The 21756-nt window shown below is 54.3% G+C and overlaps 1 protein-coding gene across 29 annotated transcripts in view; it reads left to right on the plus strand.

Moving 5' to 3' along the window:
- The window catches only part of MCF2L (MCF.2 cell line derived transforming sequence like), a 214763-nt gene that overhangs the window by 71024 nt on the left and 121983 nt on the right, over positions 1 to 21756 (plus strand). For 4 of the 29 annotated variants that reach the window (XM_024348360.3, XM_054665589.2, XM_024348372.3 and 1 more), the window contains exon 1: positions 9313 to 9796. The exons of 3 other annotated variants lie outside the window; for them this stretch is intronic. In XM_024348360.3, coding sequence (XP_024204128.3) covers positions 9547 to 9796 — 250 coding nt within the window. In that variant the 5' untranslated portion in view covers positions 9313 to 9546. 22 more of the 29 variants (XM_024348361.3, XM_054665590.2, XM_054665591.2 and 19 more) reach the window with 18 other exon arrangements.

Consider the following 21756-nt stretch of genomic DNA (forward strand, 5'->3'; position numbering starts at 1 on the left):
TGCACTGGGTCTGGATGGCTCGTGGGAGAGCCGTGAACACAGAAGCTGCCGTGGAAGCAAATCCTGGGCGAGAGGACGGCTGCACCTCCCCCCGGAGAGCACCGGGGTCCTGCAGGAAAAGCAGAGGTCTCCTGTGGCCGCTACGCCTCTTCCAGAAACTTCCGTACGCACAGAATGAGCGTCGCATCCCAAATGCCTGGTAGTGGTATTGCGGATAAATGTTAACCTAGAGGTTTTTATCTGAAAAGTTCCAGTTTAATTTTTAAAGTCTTGTTTTTACCAATTCTGCTTGTTCAAGACATACCATATGCTTTTTTCCTCTAGTTTTTCTTTTAGAAAGAATTTAATGAAATGTGCTGGGATCACCCTCATATCATTCTCCCTCACCACCCCCCGTCCTCCGGGTCTCTCCACTCTGGCCCCAGCAGTTGGCGTGTCAGTTATATTTATATTATACATCCTGCCATCTGGGGCTCTCATCGAGAGTTTCTCGGACATGGTGTGACATCAGTGGGTCCTTTGTTTCAGAACAAGCGCGTTCTCCTTACTCTCTGGCACGGCCTCGGTGTTTAGGGGTTTCCTCTCTCTGGGAAGCTGTTCCTTCTCGAGAACACAGTGTGCTTTGTTCCTGCAGTGAGGGAGGTGGGTCATCCTGGGGGGAGAACTCCTGGCAGCATACGGAACAATAGGACAGGAGGATACTGTCCATGGCTGTCTAGGTCTGAGCTGTTCAAAGGTATTCTCCGTGTTTCCATGCGTTTGACTTCTAGGTTAGATTTTCTCCCTATTAGAGGGAATATCTCATTCCCCTAGCATAGACAGAGGGGGAATATCTGTTGGCAAGAGGGATGTCAAAACCCAAAGGTGAATTATTGGTAGCAACCCACGTGCAGCACACACCCACGACAACCAAGCTGCACAGTGGCCTGGCATGGTGTGTCCACAGCAGCAACGCACCGGTGCTGGAAACCGAATTTAGACTATTTGGAGTGCACACAGGCTCACGAGGCTTTCTGAATGGTCGTGCCTGTCTACATCATGGGAGATGCACAGTGGACACGCCGTGGCCTGTGCTGTCTGTGACGGCAGCAGCGCCTCCTGCAGGTGTGGGGAAAGCCCTCTCTCTGTTCTCACGCGTCGGGCTGCAGCAGAGGTGCCTGTGTCACCGAGGTCCCTCGGTAACTTCAGGGCAGAGGCCTTCTGTCCCGGACGCCTGCCCTCAGGGGCTGTGTCTTGTCTGTTTTCTGCTGCTATAACAGAGTGTCACAGATTGGGTAATTTACACACAATGGAAGTTTAGTTGGCTCATGGTCCTGGAGGCTTGGAAGCCCAAGATTGAGGGGCTGCATCTGGTGAGGGCCCCTGAGCTGCATCTTTCCAAGAGACGGCCTCACCCGGCGAGAGAGCGGAGAGACCGAGAGGGGGCCAAGCGCGCTCTCACAACTGAAACAGCGCTCGTCCAGTCACGAGGGCAGGGTCCTCAGACCTGGTCACCTCTTCTTAGGCTCCATGTCCCAGCACGGCGGCATTGGGGGTGAGGTTTCCCACACACGACCTTTGGGGGACACATTAAACCCCAGCAGACTGCCTTGTCCCCTGCTCATTTTGGTTGTTGCATTGAAACGTGGGTGTGATGGATGCTGGAGTTTCTCTCCAAGGGGGCGGGATAGGCCGTCATTCTGGGGAAGGGGGGCTTTGGGGTTTCGGTGTCCAGGGCTGTGTCAGTTTCCTATTGCAGTTGACAGATCACCGCAAATACTGGCTAACCACACACATTCATGGTCTATAGCTCTGGAGGCCAGAAGTTCTAACACCAAGGTGTGAGCAGGGCTAGTCCCTTCTGGAGGCTCCAGGAAGAATCCTTTCCTCGCCCTGTCCAGCCCCAGGTGCTGCCTGCATTCCTGGGCTCATGGCCACACCACCCAGACCCCTGCATCCATCCTCACATCTCCTCCCTGCCTGAGCCTCCTGCTGCCCTGCTGGAAGGACCCGGGGATGACCCTGGATCTCCTGGATAGCCCCCAATGGCTCTGTGTGGTACGTGGGGGCCCAGGTTCTACCGTGAGTGACTGCAGGCCATGCCGCAGGTCAAGTGGAGACCCCTGAGGGGCCTCCAGTGTTTGGGCTGCAGTGACCAGGCATCGAAACACACACTTCCAGGGATGTTGGGGTCCTCCCTGCCCCTGCTCTTCCCATGCATTCCTACCAAGGGGAGTCTGCTATGCCTCCACGTTGCACCTGTTCTCCACGTGTGTCCATGTGAGCACACGGCAGAGCCCTGAAAACTTCTGAAGATGCAGGCTGCTAAGCTTTCTGCATATACCACGTCTTAAAATAATACAAAATGTGATGAAGTGACTCTGCTGTTATTGTATTGTCATTATAATAAAATACAACTGGGCACTAATTTGAAAGTGTCGAGTGATCTTTGCAGGTATTCACTGCTTTGTACTTAGGCAAGCATTTGCCTTCCCACGAGCAGTCTTCTGCCTTGGGGTTCGGTTGGCCCTGTGAGGAGATGCCTGGTTCCCCAGGGGCAATCGTGCAGCAGGGCTGGGGGACAGGGCCTCAAGTCTTCCTTTAAAATCTGAGGAGCTCTGGTTCCTCCTCAGGGAACATGGTCAGGCCTGGTGGGACTGGCCCTGCCGTTCCCTTCCTGCTGCTGTGGGCTTGGTGTGGGGTCCCAGGCCCAGGCCAGAGCCCACCCCTCTCGAGGCCCTTCCTGCCATGGCCTGGCCGGGACCTGCAGCCCTCCTTCCCATGTCTGTGGCCACACACACAGCTGGGCTGTTGAGGGCATCCCCACTGCTACTTCCCGGGAGCTGCGGTCACCCTCAGTGAGCCCCTCTGTCCTCCTAGTTCAGGTCCTTCCAGAAGGTGCTTCCTGTGACACTGAGTCCTCGCCCCAGCCCAGGAGAGGCCACTGATGGATGGCCTGCTGGGGTACGGAATCAGAGGGGCCTCCTGCCTTGCTGTGACCACGAGAGGCCATTCACCCTCACTCCCACCCTCCCGCTCTGCTCCTCACTCACCCACCTCCTCCAGTTTCTGCCTGCGCCAGCTTCTCCGTTGCACAGCGAGGGGACATGCACACACACATGCACACACAAACACGCTCACACATGGGCTCACACCCAGGCATGCACACACACGCACGGACACGCACACGCATGCACACACACACTTTCATGCAGACATGCTCACACCTGTGCATGCACAGATGCACACACACACATGCACAAACATGCTCACACACATGCACACAGTCACACTTACACATGCACACACGCTTGCAGACATGCTCACACGTGCAGGCACAGACGCTCACACACGCATGCGCACACACTCAGGCACATGCACATACACATACACACGTGCACACACACATACAAACACACGTGGATTTTCCATCTAGTGAGGTGGTGCTGTCTCCTCAGAGGCCTGCATGTGCTGGTGGGTTGCGGTCCCTGTGTGGTGTCGGCTGGGCCTGCTGTGCTGTGAGGAGCCAGCCATGGGGGTGGGCCTCACTTCTAGCTGACCCAGTTGGTGGCCACATCCCTGGTGCCCAGGCCTGGTCCCTGGCCAGTGCAGCCTTCACACCTGACAGCATGGACAGACCCTTCTTGCCCAGACTGCAGCAATCAGGCACTCCCTCTCCTTCAGCTTAGGGCTGCTGGGCAAAGCACAGGCCTAACTCCGGAGCAGAACCCCTGAAGGCCCCAGCTCCCTAGCCGTTCTCCCGGGACCTCCCCCCAGGCTCTGGGAGGGAAGGCCCCAACCCCTACCCAGAGAGGGTATGAGGAAGGAGCCCCCCGTGTGCACCGGCTCTGCCCCTTTCTCCAGGGTACAGGCAGAAGGGGAGCCCCCCAGGCAGCCGATGCCCTCAACACAGTAGTTTGCTGAACCCAGAATCCAGGCATCTTTGCCTTCATTTTGGCTCTTCCAGGAAGAATCCCGTTGGTACCCACTGCTCACCAAGCATCTGGCCTGTCCAGATGCGGGGTGTGCTTCCCCTCTCTGAGCAGCTAAAAGATGTTTGAAGGGGTGGGGCCCGTGGGTGAGAACCTGTCTGGGCCTGGAGCTCTGGGAGGTGGACGAAGGGGTTCTGGAATATTCCAGGCTGGTGCCAGATCTGTCATGGCAGCCTTCTCTCACGCCTGGCTCAGCTCTGCCCTGGGCACAGACGTCCCCTCTGAAAGGGCCCGTGGCTCCCACCCACCTCCACCGCTCTCAGCAGGGAATGCCGCTGTCTCTTCATGTCCTCCTCCCAAACTGGGGCCCAGGCATGTCTCGTGGAATCTAAAGTTGCTTTTGAAGGAATTCTTTCTCCATGGAGCAGATTCCTTCTCCTCCTCTGGCAGGGTCTGAGCGTGCTCCTCCTGGCCAGGATTCTGGGGCCTGGCATCAGAGCGGGTGGAGGGTCACTGAGCCTCCGCAGCTCCTCAGAGCGCTCTCTTTGCTCAGGACTCCACAGCGCGGCATGGCTAGGAGGGAATGACTTGTGTGGGGACTGGGATAGGCACCAGGTGGAACCTCAGGTCTGTCAGCAAGGGCCCTCAGGGGGTCCCCAGGGCCACTCACCTCCCTGCACCCGTGTCTCCAGCCAGTCCTGCATGTTGCTGCTCCATAGCCTGTCTTGGTCCCTTTCCTGCTATTGTGGGTAGAATTGCGTCCCCTGAAAAGATGTGTTGAGTTCTAACCCCCAGCGCCTGTGGGTGTGGCCTCATGTGGAGGTAGGGCCGCTGCCTCTGCAGATGCATGAGCTCAGATGGAGTCGCCCTGGAGTAGGAACCGCCATCCAACCACCGGTGTCCATGGAAGACGGGGAGAGATACAGGGAGACCAGCTTGCAGCTGGGTGGGGCCACAGCCAAGAGTGCTGGCCCCCCAGAAGCTGGCAGAGGCAGGGCGGCTCCTCCACTGGCTTCAGTGTGCACGGCCACGCCAACCACCCACTTGCTCCAGGCCCCAGAGATTCCACCCCAAGGACGCAGGGGACTCAGAGAGGCTTGGCCTGCAGCCCCCACTGGAAGGGCTGTGGATGGGGTTCTGACACATTCGATGTAACAGAGAGGTTGGGTTAACCAGGCTGCCTGGGAGGAGACGGCGTCCACTTGCAGGTGCACCTCAGTGCAGGGTTGCAGGGGGCGGGGGGGCCCAGCTGGGGCTGTGCATAGCCCACCTTGGATGGCCCCTGCCCACGGCGACAACTCTCGAGGTTCCCTTGAGGCGGCCCCGGCACCCCAGGTTCTACGGTTGCCCACGTTGATGTCAAGCTTTGAGTTGTGGTTCTTGCCTCAGGAGCAGGTCTCCCCACCATGCAGAAATGGTCTCTAGCTTAAGTGAGTTTGCCTTTTGTTTTTTAACCAAACAAACCCATCCTAGCAATACCCGGGCTGCCCCCAGGATGGCATGAACCCATCATGATGCTCCCTGCGACAGGGAACCCCTGCCAAGGAACAAGGTGCAGAATCCCACAGCGCCCTGTGTCTGCTCATGTGGATGCATGTTACCATAACACTGCACATATAAAAATCATGTACAGATTTCAGAAACTTTAAAATAGCCATACCCTTTGTCCTGTATCTCTACTTGTAGGAAATTAACCCAGAGAAACAATCGGATGTGAGATAATGATTTGCCTGTGTGTTTCTTTGCCACAGTGTTTATGACAGTCAAGAATCACTAGAAAACCTGATTAAAATTTGAAACACACATCCCAGGAAATATTCACTCAGCTATTTAAAATCATGTAGAGTAGCAGCATCATGAAAAAACGTTTGAGTGAAAAATTTGTTACAAAGAATAGACATTGCTGTTACAATTTTGTATAAAAAGGCATCAGAAGGATAAAGACCTCTAGGTGATGCTGTTAAAGTATATTTTATTTTTATTTTCTATATTTTCCAAAGTGAACACAAGGATTTTGTACTCAGACAAAAATACATATTAAGTTACTTGTTTCATGCGTCACAATGTAATGGTCATTTGTGTGAGAACTTTAGACGATGGAGTCCAGGTCAGCAATCCTGCCAGATTTTATCCCCAAAAGACCATCTCCTCACTAACTGTCCTCATCAACTGATTCTGCGTTTGTAGTTTATGTGAATTCCAGACTTCCTTGCTGGGCAAAGCCATAAAAAAAGTCAGAAGTCCGGCAGCTCCTCCTCTTCCTTCCTCTCCTGCCCCTCCCCTCCCTGTCCCCCACTTCAGAAGTGCAGTCCTTCAGTCGTCCGTGTGTGGACCAGGACCTGCTTGCTGCTGGGACACAGGGACCTGTTCACACGTCACACTGGCCCCGGAGGGGGAGGTGCCAGCAGGTGCCCTCCCATCACCGCGTGGAGGCTGTCACATACCCAGGTGCCGTGTCACCTCCGCTGCAGCATGAGCTCTGGGCATGCAGGAGTCACCAGCCTTGCTCAGTGCTGCAACTCAGAGCCAGCCCTGGTTGTCCGGAATCGAGGGTTCGTTTCCAGATTTCTGGGGCCACGGCTCCAGTGCATCCCTGATGTGCTGGGTGTTGTCCCGCGGGGCTCTCCCAGTCACAATGAGCTTGTGAATTTCCTCACAGTCCTTTTCCAGTCTCTACCCTCTCTGATACCCCTCCCAAGACATGGAGTGAGGCTGTGCAGAAAACACCTATGCCTGCCCTTCTGTGGCCGGGGCCACTGTGCCACTCCATAGCCCTGCTCCCCTAGCCTCGGGGTTGGCTCTGGGAGCCTGGCCCTGCCTGCTCCAGCTCCCATTTCTCACCTCCGCTTTGTGGCTGATCATCCAGAAAGGTCGCCATGAGGATGTTTGGTATCCAGGTGTCGCGTTACCTTCAGCCTCCCTCCTGGGGCGCCTCTGGTTCCCGGGAGAGAGGCCGAGCCAGGGATGGAAAGAAGCCCATCCCTTGGGACACACGGCTTGGGACCTTACCTAAGTGTCCTGGGTCTACCTGTCGGGAACTCGATGCCATTCCCCTCGCGACACTACAGGCGTCCCCGATGCAGACACCACAGGTCTGCATCTTTGTGCCTCTGTGTGGCCTGGGGCAAGTCGCTGAACCTCTCTGCATATTCTGTAAAATGCGAAAAACAGTGCCTTTTCCCAGCTCTCTGTAAAGACCAATAGTTTACAGCATGGGGAGCACTCTGGCAGGTACCTGGAGCGCCTAGTGCTCCCTAATGCCAGGTGTAATGGTGACAATCGTTCTTTAGGCAAGTATTAAATGATGTTTATGGAAAGATGGCATCATCTGTGCTATAATTTAAGGCAGAATAAAGACTTGACAGAGCTAGAGAGAGACGTAGTTTAACAAATCAGCTCCTGAAATTGTGGGTGTTGGAAGGTCCAGGGGCAGCTGGGAACTGGGGAGAGTTGGGTTGCAGTCCAGGCTGTCTGGGAGCAGAGCTCCCTCTTCCTCAGGGAACCTCTGTCTTTTTCTCTCAAGCCCCTTGATAGATTGGGTGAGGCCCACCCACGTTATGTCACACGCCTTACTCAAAGTCTACTGATATAAGTGCCAATCTCATCTAAACATACCTTCACGGAGACATCTAACCTAGCATTTGACCCAATATCTGGGCACGGTGGCCCAGCCAAGTTGACAAGTAATAAAGCCAATGACCACAGAGACCAAGGGTCTCCACCCTGGTGCCCCGACATGGTGCCAGCCAGAGGATATTGGCCAGGGGACAGAGTGGATGGCACAGGGTTGAGGAAAGAAGCCAATAGCATGTGTGGAAATGCCCAAGGGGTGAAGAGGGAGATCGGAGAAGCGGGACAGGCCAGAGGGTGTGGCCCTTTCCTTTCATCTTGCTTTTAAGATGCAACAGATTTCAGCAGTGTTTCTCAAAGTGTGGACCAGCACATTCAACATCCCAGGAAATTTTGCTAGAAATGCACATCCTCGGGCCCCATCCCAGACCTCCTGGATCAGCAAGGAGCCATCAGAGCCCAGCTGTGTGAGCTTAACAAGCCCTCGGTAGATCCTGACGCAGCCCAAGGCTGGGCAGGCTGGAGGGCACCTGCATGCCAGGAGAGCGGCCAGGAGAAGAGGGCAGGTGCTCAGAGGGAGTGTGGCCTAGGGCCGTGTGGGCTGAGGACCAGGGAGGGTGTTGTGCCTTAGACTAGTGGAAAGGGCAGGGCCTGCATTTCAGGACCCTTCTGCCTGATGACAGGCTTTCCCTGAAGCTGGAGGGGCAGGGTTGGGGTAGGGGGGCGGTGGGGGATGGGGAGTGGTGAAGGTTCCCTGAACTGACAGGGAATGAGTTAGGAGCAGACCCATTTGAGGGCACTTTTTGCAGACCATGTGTAGACAAGAGGTAGCAATTGTGCAGCCGTAGGCACCCTGGGCAGCCCAGGGAACACTTGTCCACAGAGGGAGAGGCTCCCATCCACTCTGAGGCCTTTCCAGAGTTCTCCTTTCACTGGTCTCCAAAGAGATTCTGTAGAACCAAGTGAAACTGCTGATACTCAATACGTTTCTCATGTTAAACAAAAACAAAAACAAAGCAGCCATTTCTTACAGATTTACTCAATACTTTCTATCTGGTTATTATGCCTCTTATTCTGTAATTATTTTTTATTATGAATTATTTATTTCCAGATCTGTCTGGCTTATAAGGCCGGTAGGCACTATAAGGGGGAGTACTGCGTCACCTTCATCTTTTTATCCCTTTGGCCTTGCTCCGTGCCTGAAAGCTCACCACACTGGAACGTCCAGGTGCACATGTGCCACTGGACACCGGGATGTTGCCGGATGCTCTTTTGGACGCTGGAATGCTGGTGCATTGTTGCCGGATGCTGGAATGGTGCACGCACGCTCTGTTGGACGCTGGAATGCTGGTACATTGTTGCCGGATGCCGGAATGGTGCACGCATGCTCTGTTGGATGCTGGAATGCTGGTGCATTGTTGCCGGATGCTGGAATGGTGCACGCATGCCCTGTTGGACTCTGGAATGCTGGTGCGTTGTTGCCAAATGCCGGAATGGTACACGGATGCTCTGTTGGACGCTGGAATGCTGGTGCATTGTTGCCGGATGCTGGAATGGTGCACGCATGCTCTGTTGGACGCTGGAATGCTGGCGCATGTGCACATGTTATTGGCATGAGCTGTAGTTCAAACCTCAGCCATATGATGCTTGAATTCCCAAACCATTCATGGAAATGTGTACTTCTTCCTGCTGGAATTCTCTCTCTCTCTCTCTCTCTTTTTTAACTGATTGGGGAGTGAGGTGGGGGGGGGGGGTCTTGCTACATTGCCCAGGCTCAAACTTCTGGGCTCAAATGATCCTCCTGCTTCTGCCTCAGCTTCTGCCTCGGCCTCCGGAGTAGCTGGGACTACAGGCCTGAAATACTGTTTCTTTAAGGAAGGTCATGTTACCTACAATACCAAACCACAAAAGGATAGCCGCGGTTTGGGGCGAGGAGAGCTCAGAAAGTTTCTTGCACATGGCCCTGTGATGGCGGCCATGGCCCTGCATAGACAGGAGCTGGAATCTGCAGGTGGCAGCCAGGACGCTGCGTGTGTCGAGTGCACAGTGTGGCTTGGTGCCAACCATGGCGAGGGTGGAGAGCCCCGTGCCTGCAGCGCGCGCTTCCCTCACTGGGTCCTGCGTCCTTGGGCAGGCAATGCCCCTGCGGGGAGGGGCTGGTCCATCCCCGGCCAGCCACGGACCCACGCATGGACCCAGCGACCCACGGACCTGCTTACCTGGGCGCGGCGCGGGTGGCATGCGGCCACACGGAAGGGGCGCGCTGGGCTGCTGCGGCCTCTGCAGCTTCTGCACCTGCCACGGGGCGGCCGGAGGTAAAGGGAGGCGGCGGCCAGGCGCGGCCCCGCGGAGGCAGCTGCACTCGCTCGGTCCACTCGCGGCTTCGCGGCTGCCCGCAAACCAGGAGGGCGTGGAGACCCGGAACCGGGGGGAAGGGCGGGGGCACTTGTGCGGCACCCGCGGGGCTCCCAAGGGACCTCGGCGGTGACACGAATTTCTAGGTGACCTTGGCGGTGACACGAATTTCTAGGTGACCTGTGTGATACACTAGGTGACCTAGTGACACAGGTGACACTTCCAGGTGACTGCGGCGGTGACCCGCGGGGCTCCCAGGTGACCTCGGCGGTGACCCGCGGGGCTCCCAGGTGACCTCGTTGGTGAGCCCCGGGGCTCCCCGACGACCGCGGCGGTGACACGCGGGGCTCCCAGGTGACCTCGGCGGTGACCCGCGGGGCTCCCAGGTGACCTCGTTGGTGAGCCCCGGGGCTCCCCGACGACCGCGGCGGTGACACGCGGGGCTCCCAGGTGACCTCGGCGGTGACCCGCGGGGCTCCCAGGTGACCTCGGCGGTGACCCGCGGGGCTCCCAGGTGACCTCGGCGGTGCACTCACAGGACTCCCAGGTGACCCGCGGTGGTGACACACCGGGGCGGGCGCGCGCCGCTTCCGCTTCCGCCGAGCCGCCCCCCGCCCCCCGCGGCGCAGCGCGCGCCCCCCTCCCGGTGGCGCGGAACCAATCCTGAGCAGGGAGGCGGTGGCTCCAGGCTGAAAGCGCTGCCGTGGCCCCCTCCCCGCCTCCGCCGCGCCCCCTCCCCACTCGCACGGCGCCACCCGCAGGCGCCCCCCGTGCGGAGGAAGCGGATCTGCCAGGATCATTTTTGTTGTGTCGGAGGATGAGGTTTTGGCTGAGGACTGAAGAGATGGCCTTGGAAGAAATGGTGCAGAGATTAAATGCGGTTTCCAAGCACACGGGTAGGAGGAGGTGCTGGCCGTCAGTGATCTGTGCTTAAGCTTGACATCATGGGCTGAAATGTGGGGAAATGCGTCTGATTTTTGTAAGCCGCCCTCGTGTTCCTTTCTAGCCGTGGTAGCTGTGACATGGGGGGCACTGGTTGGTAGCTGGTGTGTTTTCAGAGGCTGTCGGCGATCGTATGCTGCCCGGGATAGTCAAAATGACTGCACATTGGTGACACTGGCTCTCTCAGGGTTGCTGGGTCTGCATGCGGAGCCATTTGTGTGTCTGAAATCTGCCCATCAACCTGCCTGTCCGCAGCCCTCGCAATGGAGAATGCATTGCGAATGGAGAATGATCTGAGCCAAGGGCTTTCAGAGCTTGGGGTTTCAGAGCCAGGGGTAGGGATGGTGAAGCTACCTGGAAGCTCGTTTTGAGGATGAAAAAACCTGGACTAATCAGGTGGTTCTTTTCTTCATTAAATGCAATTTAAACCTAAGACAAATGTTTGAGACGATATGGGTAAAGAGTGGACTGGACGTTCATTTTCAGTATTAATCGAAATATTACTTCAAATAAGCTTTGAAGAGCAGTTCAGATCGATTCTTTTAGGTGTAAGCAGAGACTGGGCTGACAGCTTGCATCTGGCCGTGGCTTTCAGGCGGTCGCATCTGAGTTCTCAGGCTGTGTTATGCAGAAGGGAGAGGCATCCTTAACTCGTTTTCCTTGACGTGAAGAGGAAATAATGATATATCATTAAAAGTAAGTTGCCAAGTGTTTTGCCTGATGTTGCCATATGTTATGTCATATATGCCATTACTAGTTGTCTAACTAGTACTTGCCTGGGAGATTAAAATGTCAGTTGCTTGGTTTGGGTGTGGTTCTCTTTCTCTACCCACCCCGATGGATTCTGAGAGTGAACCAGTGATTAAATCAGCATAAGCACCATCGTATGGGATGGTCTAATCAAGATGTTTTTAATGAAGGCTTTTATGATCAAAGCTGCTGGGTTTATTGTATGTGGGTCGAAAGAAAACAAAACCATTTTCATGCCGTCTGCTCCCTGATTCTTAGAGAATCAGCTCTTTTTCTGAAGCTTGAGTGGAGCTTTTCCGTGCAGGGTTTGCAGGGTTTGAGTATGGTGAAGGGCTGCGTGGATGCCAGGTTCACAGGGAGGCTTCCGATCGGCTGTGGGGGTGGAGGAGAAAGCCCCCCTTGCACTGCGTGCCTCTGCGTGCTGTTCGGTGTCAGAGTCACAGAGTGGGAACCTCTCCAGAGGCTGATGTCATTCCCCAGGTTTTTAGGGATTGGGGTTTCTTCATGAGCTCCGAGAGACGTGTGCGCATTTTTAATTGGAAAAAGGCTATCTCAGAAGAGCAGCAGTGACACTGGCTGCTCACTGAATGTCGTACGAGCCGGGCGCTCGGTGTGGGCCATCGTCTCATCTGGAACAGGCAGTGAGATGTGCGTCCTCCCACACATCTGCATTACCGATAATTGCATGCTTCACCAGGGCTTTCAAATCCAGCTTACCAGATATCCTCGGTTATGAGCACCCTGTAGTGTTTAGGTAGGGGAGGTGACCCTGCATCATACTCCACTTACCACCCATTAACACTGGCCTCTTCCTTCAGCACAAACCCATTTTCTGCTCACGCTGTGTGAGGTACTGCTCAGCGGAGGCAAGTTATTAGGTTGAAGGCTGTAAAACCATCATGAGGGGGGTTTATGATGCAGTATTGACATGATGCTACCACAGAGTGTAGGGGTGTGTGGTGCACATTCTCTGGTAGGGGTGAAGGTCAAGGTAAACCTGATCCCCACCTCGGGTTTAAATTCCAAGCACTTCTTCAGGAGAGTTCCCCACCTGCAGCCAAACACTCTTCAGCGGGAGGTCATGGAGCTGCTTCTCCTTCCGGGGTCATGCTAGGATCTGTGCCAGGTAAAAGCTGATGGCAACAGGACACTGATGTGGCGGCTGGTGTAGGTCCTCAGGGCAGTGGCGGGGCTGGGTCACAGCTGAGGGATTGCGTACAGCGGCTGGCCTTAGAGCAGCTGCCTCATTCAGCTGTGCAGAGCTTCACCCTCTGTAGATTCACCCCCAACCCACAGGCATTTTATCTTTGCTGCTGTCCAGAACATGCTGCTGTGTTTTAATTTCAGATTTATGCATTTCTTCTGTCACCTAGAACCTTCATTATCTAGGCTAATCTGCATGTAAAGGAGGATAATGTGTGCTGTCCATATGGTCTGTGAATCTGTAGCCTTTGACCTTGAGAATTGACATTTTATATACTCTTCTGAACCTGATCTTCAGTAACAAGGCCAGGGGCACTTTCCAGTGGCAACTTCTCCCTGGCCCCCCTTCTATGTGATAGAGCTCATTTTCGTCTGTTTTGGTTTTCTCTTTGGAATTTTAGTCATTGGTGAAAAGGTAGAAGACATTCGAGGGAGCAATGCTATGGATCTAGTTGATTTAAGCATTCGATGAAACAGAACAGTGGTCCTCCAACTACAGCATGTATATGCATCACCTTGGGGGCTTGTTAAAGCACAGGCTGCTGGGCCCACCCTCAGAGTTTCTGATTCAGGAAGTCTGGGGTAGGGTCTGATAATTGACATTTCTTAAGTTCTTGATGAAGTTCTTCAGGAATCAAACTTGGGGAACTACTGTAGTAGAAGAATCTTTAAATCTAGCCCCACCTTTTCCATTAGTTGACCTAATACTAACTCTTGTCATAGACAGATGATGATAGATGGACAATGCATGGATAAATGAGTGGATGGATGGATGAATGGGTAGATGGGTGGGTGGGTGGATGAATGGATGTGTGGGTGGGTGGATGGATGGATGGATGATGATGGATGGATGGATGTGTGAGTGGATGGATGGATGTGTAGGTGGATGGATGGATAAATAGATAAATGGAGGATGATGAATGGGTAGTTGGATGGATGAGTGGATGCTTGGACGGATGAGTGGATGGATGGATGGATGAATGAGTTGGTAGATAGATGGATGAGTCGATGTATGTATGTAAGGTAGATGGAGGGGTAGGTGGATGGGTGTATGGATGGATGGATGACTGGATGACTGGATAGATGAATGGGTGGGTGGATGGATGGAGGGAGGGAGGGATGGATGCATAGATGAGTGGATGCATGGATGGATGACTGGGTGACTGGATGGATGGGTAGGTGGAGGATGGAATGGATGGATAGATGGGTGGGTAGATGGGTGGGTGGATGCATCAATGAGCAGATAGATGGATGAGTGGATGGATGGATGCATAGATGAATGGGTGGATGAATGGGTAGATGGGTAGCTGGATGGATGTGTGGGTGGGTGGATGAGTAGATGTGTGGGTGGGTGAGTGGATGGATGATGATGGATGGATAGATGGATGGGTGGCTGGATGGATGAATGAGTGAGTGGGTGGATGGATGGGTGAGTGAATGGATGGATGATGGATGGATGGAAGGTGGATGGATGAATGGGTAGATAGATGGGTGGATGGATGGATGGATGGATGGATGAGTGGATGAATGGATGTAAGGTAGATGGATGGATGGGTGAGTGGGTGAATGGGTATGTGAACAGATGGATGACTAGACAAATGGGTGGGTGGATGGGTGGATGGATGGATGAATAGGTGGGTGGTAGATGGGTGGGTGAGTGGATGGATGGATAAGTGGATGGATGGATGGATGGATGACTGGATGACTGGATAGATGAATGGGTGGGTGGATGGATGGAGGGAGGGAGGGATGGATGCATAGATGGATGTGTGGGTGGATGGACAGAATGACTGGATGGACAGGTGGGTGGATGCATAGATGAATGGATGAGTGGATGGATGGATGGGTAGATGGATGGGTGGGTGGGTAAATAAGTGGATGGATGGATGGATGGATGGATGACTGGATGGATGGATGATGATGGATGGGTGGGTGAGTGGGTGGGTGGATGGATAGATGACTGGATGGATGGATGAATGATGATGGATGAATGGATGGGTAGGTAGATGGATGGATGAATGGATGGGTGGATGTGTAGGTGTGTGAGTGATTGGATGTATGGATGAATGGGTGGATGGGTGGGTGGATGGATGGAGGAGTGGAGGAGTGGATGGATGGATGGAAGGTGGGTGGATGGATAAGTGGATGGATGGATGGATGAGCAAAAGCTGTGTGCTGCCTCCTGTCCTTAAGCTCTTCCTGGGAAGGGGCCTGTGGCCTGAGCAATGGGCTGAGGGACACAGCAGCACGGAGGGGCTTTGGGGGATGAGGGGGCTTCCCAGGACCACCACACAGGCACAGCTGTTTGGCACCGCCCCCCAGTTGCAGGTGTCAGAGGAAAAGCTCTGGGGGGACGCGCCCAGGAGGCAGGGTCGTGCATTTCTGTGTGGAATTGAAGAGCTCTCAGTGGAGTAGGTGCGGCTCCCTGGCAAAATGCCACCTGCTCATTAGCCAGCCCAGCGGTTTCTGACGGATGCCTTAGCACTCCCCTCTCACGCCTCTGCCTTTGGCCTCAGTGATTGGCGTCTCCTCAAGGAGCCATGATTTCTTTGTCCATTTTTTAAATGTGCTGAGGCCCTTTAGGAGAAAAACCATGCAGCCAAATGAGGTACGTCTGTGTGGGTTGCTGACTATTTTGTAACATGAAATTTAGGTCTCTAATTAGATAGGTGTGACTATAAAGTACAGAAACATTTAAGAAACAATTAGCTTTCATGGGATGTTGTTATGGATCTTGTTAGTAGGGATTCCGGAGCAGGTTTTAGAGATTTGAGCGGAGGGAGGCTTGTGAGGAAACAGTGAGTCCTCTGAGCATCCTTGGTGTCCCGTGTTGCTGACCTTCTGTGATCTGACGCCACGGCTCAGTGCTTCCCGAGAGCTCCTGAGAACGCAGCGCTCAGGCCTCCCAGCTGGGTGAGTCCGACGCCCTCCATGCGAAGACGGCGCGAGCATGGCTTCACCTGTGGAACCAGGGGCAGACTTATGAGCTCCCGGGGATTTCAGTTCCAGCCTGCTCTGAGGACACTCGGGGGCTGGCCCTGTGTTTGCTTGGAGCGCCCTTCAGGGAGACCCGTGGCTCCAGGGGCTGGCGCTGAGTGACCACAGGCAAGGTCTCAGGAGTGAGTGATGCCAGGCAGCACCTGAGAAGGGGATGCCTGCGAGGTGCGTTCCGAGTTTCGTGGGGACTTGTGTTGGCCACCGCCTCCTGAGTCACTGGCCCCTTTTCACGCTGCACCTGTGCCTTGGGATGGTGGCCGCCTTCCAGCGTCTTCCCGATCTCCGTCTTCAAAGCCGCTCCTGACTCTTCCACTGCCCCCTCTGACCCCATCCCCCACTGTTTCATCAGCTCCCATCCTGGCGCTTCCTCACCTGGTGCCTCACTGCCCGGCACTTCCTTATCTGGCATTTCATCACCTGCCGCTCCACATCACCTGCTGGCTTCCTCCTCCTTTAGTCTTACGTTTGGAGTTCCCTGCATTTGGCTTCCCTAAGGGTAAGACCACCTTCTATAGTGGTGCAAACTCCCCCTCAGAACTAGGGGCGCCAGTTCCGCAAAGGCACCCGGGCATGGCTAACCTCTGAGTCTGCAAAGCCCCTTGCGTGGCTGACTTCCAGGTCTGCAAGGGCCCCTGGCGTGGCCAACCTCCGAGTCTGCAAAGCCCCTGGCATGGCCAGCCTCTGAGTCCATGAAGCCCCCGGCGTGGCCAACCTCATTGGATGAGTTTGCTTGGACTTTTGCACCCCTGGCATGCTGCTGTTCTGCTGCTTTTTGTAAGCCTGGCCCCTTGGGTGTGGAAAGTGCATGGATTTTAGGGGTTCCACTCATTTTGCAGACGTTCTGGGGAAAATCACATTTGTTGATCATTGATACCAGCTGAATACCAGAGGGTGCACTCCAGAATTAGACCTTCAGGGACTAGTAAATATGAGAGATACTGGAGGGTGAACTCCAGAATTAGTACTTTAGGGACTAGTAAATATGAGAGAAGCTGGCTCGGGAGACCTGCTTTCGCCATAATAAAAAACAAGGCATAAGCATCACAATCAGAAGTTCTCCAAGCTTCAGCTGCTCATGAAAGGCATGTTATGTCTGATAAACACATTTTCATGAGTAGAGAATAATTTTAACAGACCCTAGGGTCTACTGATTCATAATTTAACCAAATACAGTTTCTGGAGCCAAGTTAGTTCTGCAGCCTAATTATGGAAAGCTCAGCTGCCTTTTCTGTGTGTTTCGTTTCCTCCGCCACCCACGACGTGTAGGCAGCACTCTCAACATAGCCCCTTCTTTCACCAGAACTATCGTTTCCACGTCAGCTCATGTCACCATCCGTACAGTTGGAAGGATACCACTGTAAGTAGTATTTTCACACTTCTACCTTTCGGATTAACTCAGAATGTATCTGGTCACATTCATCTTATAACTCTGGGTGTGGAGAAAGAAGCATCTGTTACGCCTTTCGGAATGTTTACGAGCTAACTGGCCTTGTCTGATACACACACAAAAATGGAGCTGCCTACGTTGGAATTCTAGCGAAGTACTGAAGTTAGAATGTCTAATGTCCTGTGGTCATATGTGGATAAGATGTGGGATGAGGTTTGCACCTTGTGAGGTTAGCGGGGCCCCTGTGAAGGGTTGCATTGACTATTAGGTTAACATCACTGGTGCTGGACCCGTGACCTGTGAGGTCAAACCCCAGCTTTGCCGTCTGTGGCTGTGTGGTGCCTCGGTTTCCTCATCTGTAGAATGGACTCAGGAGAGCACCTACCTGCTAGGGTTGATGTGACGATCAAATAAGTTAAATCTGCATGAAAAGCACTGAGAAGCACCCAGCAGGCAGGAAGCTGTGGGGACCCGTTTGCTGTTGGGGTCACTTGTGCACCTGGTTAGTGCCGGCGGGTGCCCGCCATGAGTGCCTGTGCACAGCAGGGAGCCGCTGCCGTGGTCATCCTCACATACAGTTAGGTGTGTGACCATACTGACGATCCCAGTAATGAAGTATGTGGGGATTTTCCAGGTAAATGAGAAGGAAAAGGAAGGTTCTGAGAGGAACGGTCTGTGGTTGACCTCGCTGCGGTCGCACGGTGATAGAGGTGACATCCGTGGTCACTGTTCTCCCAGACGCCCATGGTCGCAGAGAGCATGAGCCCGGGCTTCAGCACGCAGCACCTCACAGGCCCCTCTGCCATAGCGAGCTCCTGCCCTCCCTCCCTCCTTCCACCCCAGGAGCCTTTGTCCAGTGTAAATCCCAGGAGATGTGCAGTGCTGAGAAGAAACTGAACCTTTGGGAAGAGACACTCAAGAAAACTTACAGTTGCGAGTTTGAAAATACAACAGATCCGATTGTTCCTTCTAAATTATGGGATTGCCTGGCATTTGCCTCTAAATTGGGCTCTCAGCGAATGTTCCGGGTTTTTTTTATTTGCTTGTTTTGTGTGTGTGTGTGTGTGTGTGTGTGTGTGTGTGTGTGTGTTTGCTTTACTCCTTTATTAATAATGTTAAAGAAATGAGACAAATCCCCAAAGCATGAAAACCAATTTCTCAGCATTAGTCATATTACTTAATTGTGCTACTTAATTCACTAAAGGAAAGAACTAGTATTAAGTTTCATTAATGACATTTTTGGCAATATATTAGAGATGGTGAGCTAATGCCCCAAACAAGACTTCGTTTCTGTAAGAATGCCTTATCTTTTAAAACGAAACTTGTCATGGACAATGAAGAGAAGCATTCCAGCTGGAGCACCTGTTAAACGCTGCACAGGGGACCACACGCGGCTCTGGGCTCGGCCTTCAGGTCGCTCATGGGGCGGCAAGGCTGTGGCGGAGGGCAGTGTGTGATGCTCATGTAGGGAGCAGCACTGGGTCACCTGCACCTCTGAGGCAGAGCTGTGTGGCCTTCCCAGCCATTCACCAAAGGTGCCTCCGCCAGACCGGAGCCACGACCTTCCCTGGCGGGTCCCGGGCTGGCACTGAAGGAGAGGAGGGGCTGCTCGGTGAGTGGCCTCTCAGACACCATGGCGGGAAGACGACAGAGCCGTGAGGAGACACACACCAAACCGGACACACAGGCCTCCTGGGCAGCGGGAAACCCGGAGACGAGGACCTGGTCCAGCAGGGCTGGCGCAGAGGGGTTGGGGTCGCCCAGTCGGACAGTGCGGGGCTTCCCAGTGCTGCTGTCACTACCCTGTGGGGGCTGCATGGGGGAGTCATCGGTTTCCACAAGCACGCTCTGTCCTTCCCTGCACCCCACGCTTTACTGAGAGAGGAAACGAGACACCTTCGTCTGTGCCGCAACCCAGGTGTGCACGGCGGCTCCCACCCGCATCAGCCCAGGAGCGCTGAATTTTAAATCACCCGACAGCTCATTTAAGACCAGCCCTAAACAACTCCCTACTCCACGACTAATGGAGTGGTTAATGTAAGACTCTTTTACTGCCAAAAATGATACCACTTACTGATATGGATTTCTTAACAGTAGCTTGGGGCCACATTGTATAAAATAGACTCCCGGGGTTCACAAAAGTCAACCCACTTCTCAGGGGCCCAACCATTCTCGAGCCTCCCTGAGGCCAACCAGCGGGGTGACAGGAAGAACTTGGATCTCACATGGGTTTTTTGTGTTTTCTCATGGAGGGGCTACCAAGGAGCTTAGGGAGGAAGTGGCCCCCACCAGCCAGGAGAGGACGGCCGCGTTTTCACGATGGTCGCTGAAGCCAAAGCTTGTATGCGCTACATATGAGAAGAAATCAGCAGATCGTGAGTGAGGTTCATATCTCAGGATTAATTTTTGAAAAATGGTTTTAATTAGTAACATCTTTAAAACTATTTAGATGTTTAGGACATTGAATGATGAACGTGTGTGCACATCCAATCGGCTCAGCTGGAAGTGGCCCTGCCGTTCCAATTTCCTTGACTTCCTCAGCACCTTACCATGCACAAGGGAAGGAAAGGCAGAGAGAGAGGTTTGGTGTTGACCCCAGAGGCGACCCTGATGGCTCCCGTGCGCACCGCTCACTGCTTCCGTGAATACAAAGCCTGTCTGCATCTGTCCTTGTGGATGAAACCAACATTTAGGGCTTGATTTCCTGGTTATTCAAAGAGGCCCTTGGAGGCTCACCTTAGGTCAGGAGTTGGAGACCAGCCTGGCCAACATGGTGAAACCTGGTCTCTACTAAAAATACAAAAATTAGCCGGGTGTGGTGGCAGGGGTCTGTAATCCCAGCTACTTGGGAGGCTGAGGCAGGAGAATTGCTTGAACCCAGGAGGTGGAGGTTGCAGTGAGCTGGGATCATGCCACTGCACTCCAACCGGGGGGATAGAGCAAGACTCTGTCTCCAAACAAACAAACAAACAAAACCAAAGAGGCCTGAGCTCTGGAAACACCACGCGAAATGCGCCATCTGTTTCCCCATTTTCATGTGAGTCAGGTTAGGGCTGACCTGTCCTGGGCTCGCACACAAGCCCCCAACAAAACGGGGTTCGTGGTCTCTGCTCCTGGGTGGCTGAGACATTGATCCCCTCACCCTGCTTTCCTCTGTAGCTGTTTTGGAGGATGCAGCACAGGCAGCAAGCTTCCAGCTGCTTCAGGGGACGGCAGCCTTGGGACCACCTTGTTGCATCTGGCAGGTGGGTGTGGAAGGCAGGAGGGGGATGGTATGTGGAGCTCTGTCTTTCCTGGCAGAAGCTGGCTCTCAACACCTGTAGCTCTCAGAGGAGCAAACCCAGCACAGAACACTTTGAACAGAATCACTGTATTTGTGGAGGCTAATAGGACACCAAGGCGCCACCTCTCAGGCTGTGGAAGCAGCCTTTTCCTCTTGATGTCCCCGATGCCAGTGGGAGGACATGATAGGCAGGGACCCTCCATACGTTCTGGGAGCGCCTGTGCAGGGTGGCAGGACGGGTGTGCACTCAGTAAACGATGTTGAATAAATGCCTTCTTTTGCTGCAAACCAGATGCGTATTCTAATCACATCAGCTCACAGAAGGGCACATGTGGTGCTCCAGACAGCATGTGGGCTTTCACAAGCAGGCCTGAGCGCCAGCCCTGCCACCTTCTCTTCCTGTGGCCTGGAGCATATAATAATGAGTTAAAATGGCACTAGGCCATTTGCACGGCCTTGCACATCAGCTGTGAGGCCTGGAGCCCTGTGTGTGCCCAGCACGGTGCCCAGGGACTCTGAGAGCCTGAGGGTGGCACGTCACCTCGGGGGCCATTGGGAGCCCTGGACGCTGTCACCTCTCACCCCTCGGAAGCAGCCATGGGGCAGAGGGTGGGAGCTGCTGGCTTGGGACGGGCTCAACACTTCTTGGGGAAAAGCATCTCTGGCCACGCAAAGCAACCTCATCACTTCCTCCCTCGAGGAGCTCGGCAGCAGACGGGGGCCACAGGCGTGGAACTTCCCACTTTGTTTCAGGACAGCCAGCAGCACGTCCCTCCCTTCCTCTGGGTTTGTAGTTGTTTGTTTGAATTTGAGACTTCCTGAGGCCTGGAAGGTGTTTTTGGCTTGCTCCATAAGGCAAGGAGGTCCAGCCCACACAAGCCCCCGCCCTGTTTGAGGAAGGAAAGGCCCAGAACTTGCACACAGCAGGGCAGGCCCGGCGGCTGGGTTTCTCTAGCACCTCGGCATTGTCTGCCTGCTCTTCCAGGCGTGCAGGGCAGTGGTGGCTCGGGCCAGGCTCCGGGAGGCCGGGCACTCTGAGGAGGTGGCTCAGCCCTCTTGGGTTCTTTCTTGTGAGTTGGCGAAGCCCAGAGTCACCAGGGTCCTGAGCACCTGTCTCTTGTGACCATGCGGCACCCGCCCGGCTTTTAGCTGTCGCAGCAGAGACCCGAAGGCTGTGGCTCCAGCATCAGGGGGTCGCCTGTGGTCCCTGCGTGAAGAACCAGAGCTGCGTCCGCTTTGTAGCAGCCTTTGTGACAGGGCGGTTCGATGGCCGAGAAGGGAGCATCCCGGGGAACCCTGCGGCGGCTGTGGTCACTGCCCAGGAGGCGCCGGGGAACTGCAGGGCGCTCGAGGCCAGG

Source organism: Pan troglodytes, chromosome 14 (assembly GCF_028858775.2).
Source record: "Pan troglodytes isolate AG18354 chromosome 14, NHGRI_mPanTro3-v2.0_pri, whole genome shotgun sequence".
Classification (NCBI taxonomy): domain Eukaryota; kingdom Metazoa; phylum Chordata; class Mammalia; order Primates; family Hominidae; genus Pan; species Pan troglodytes.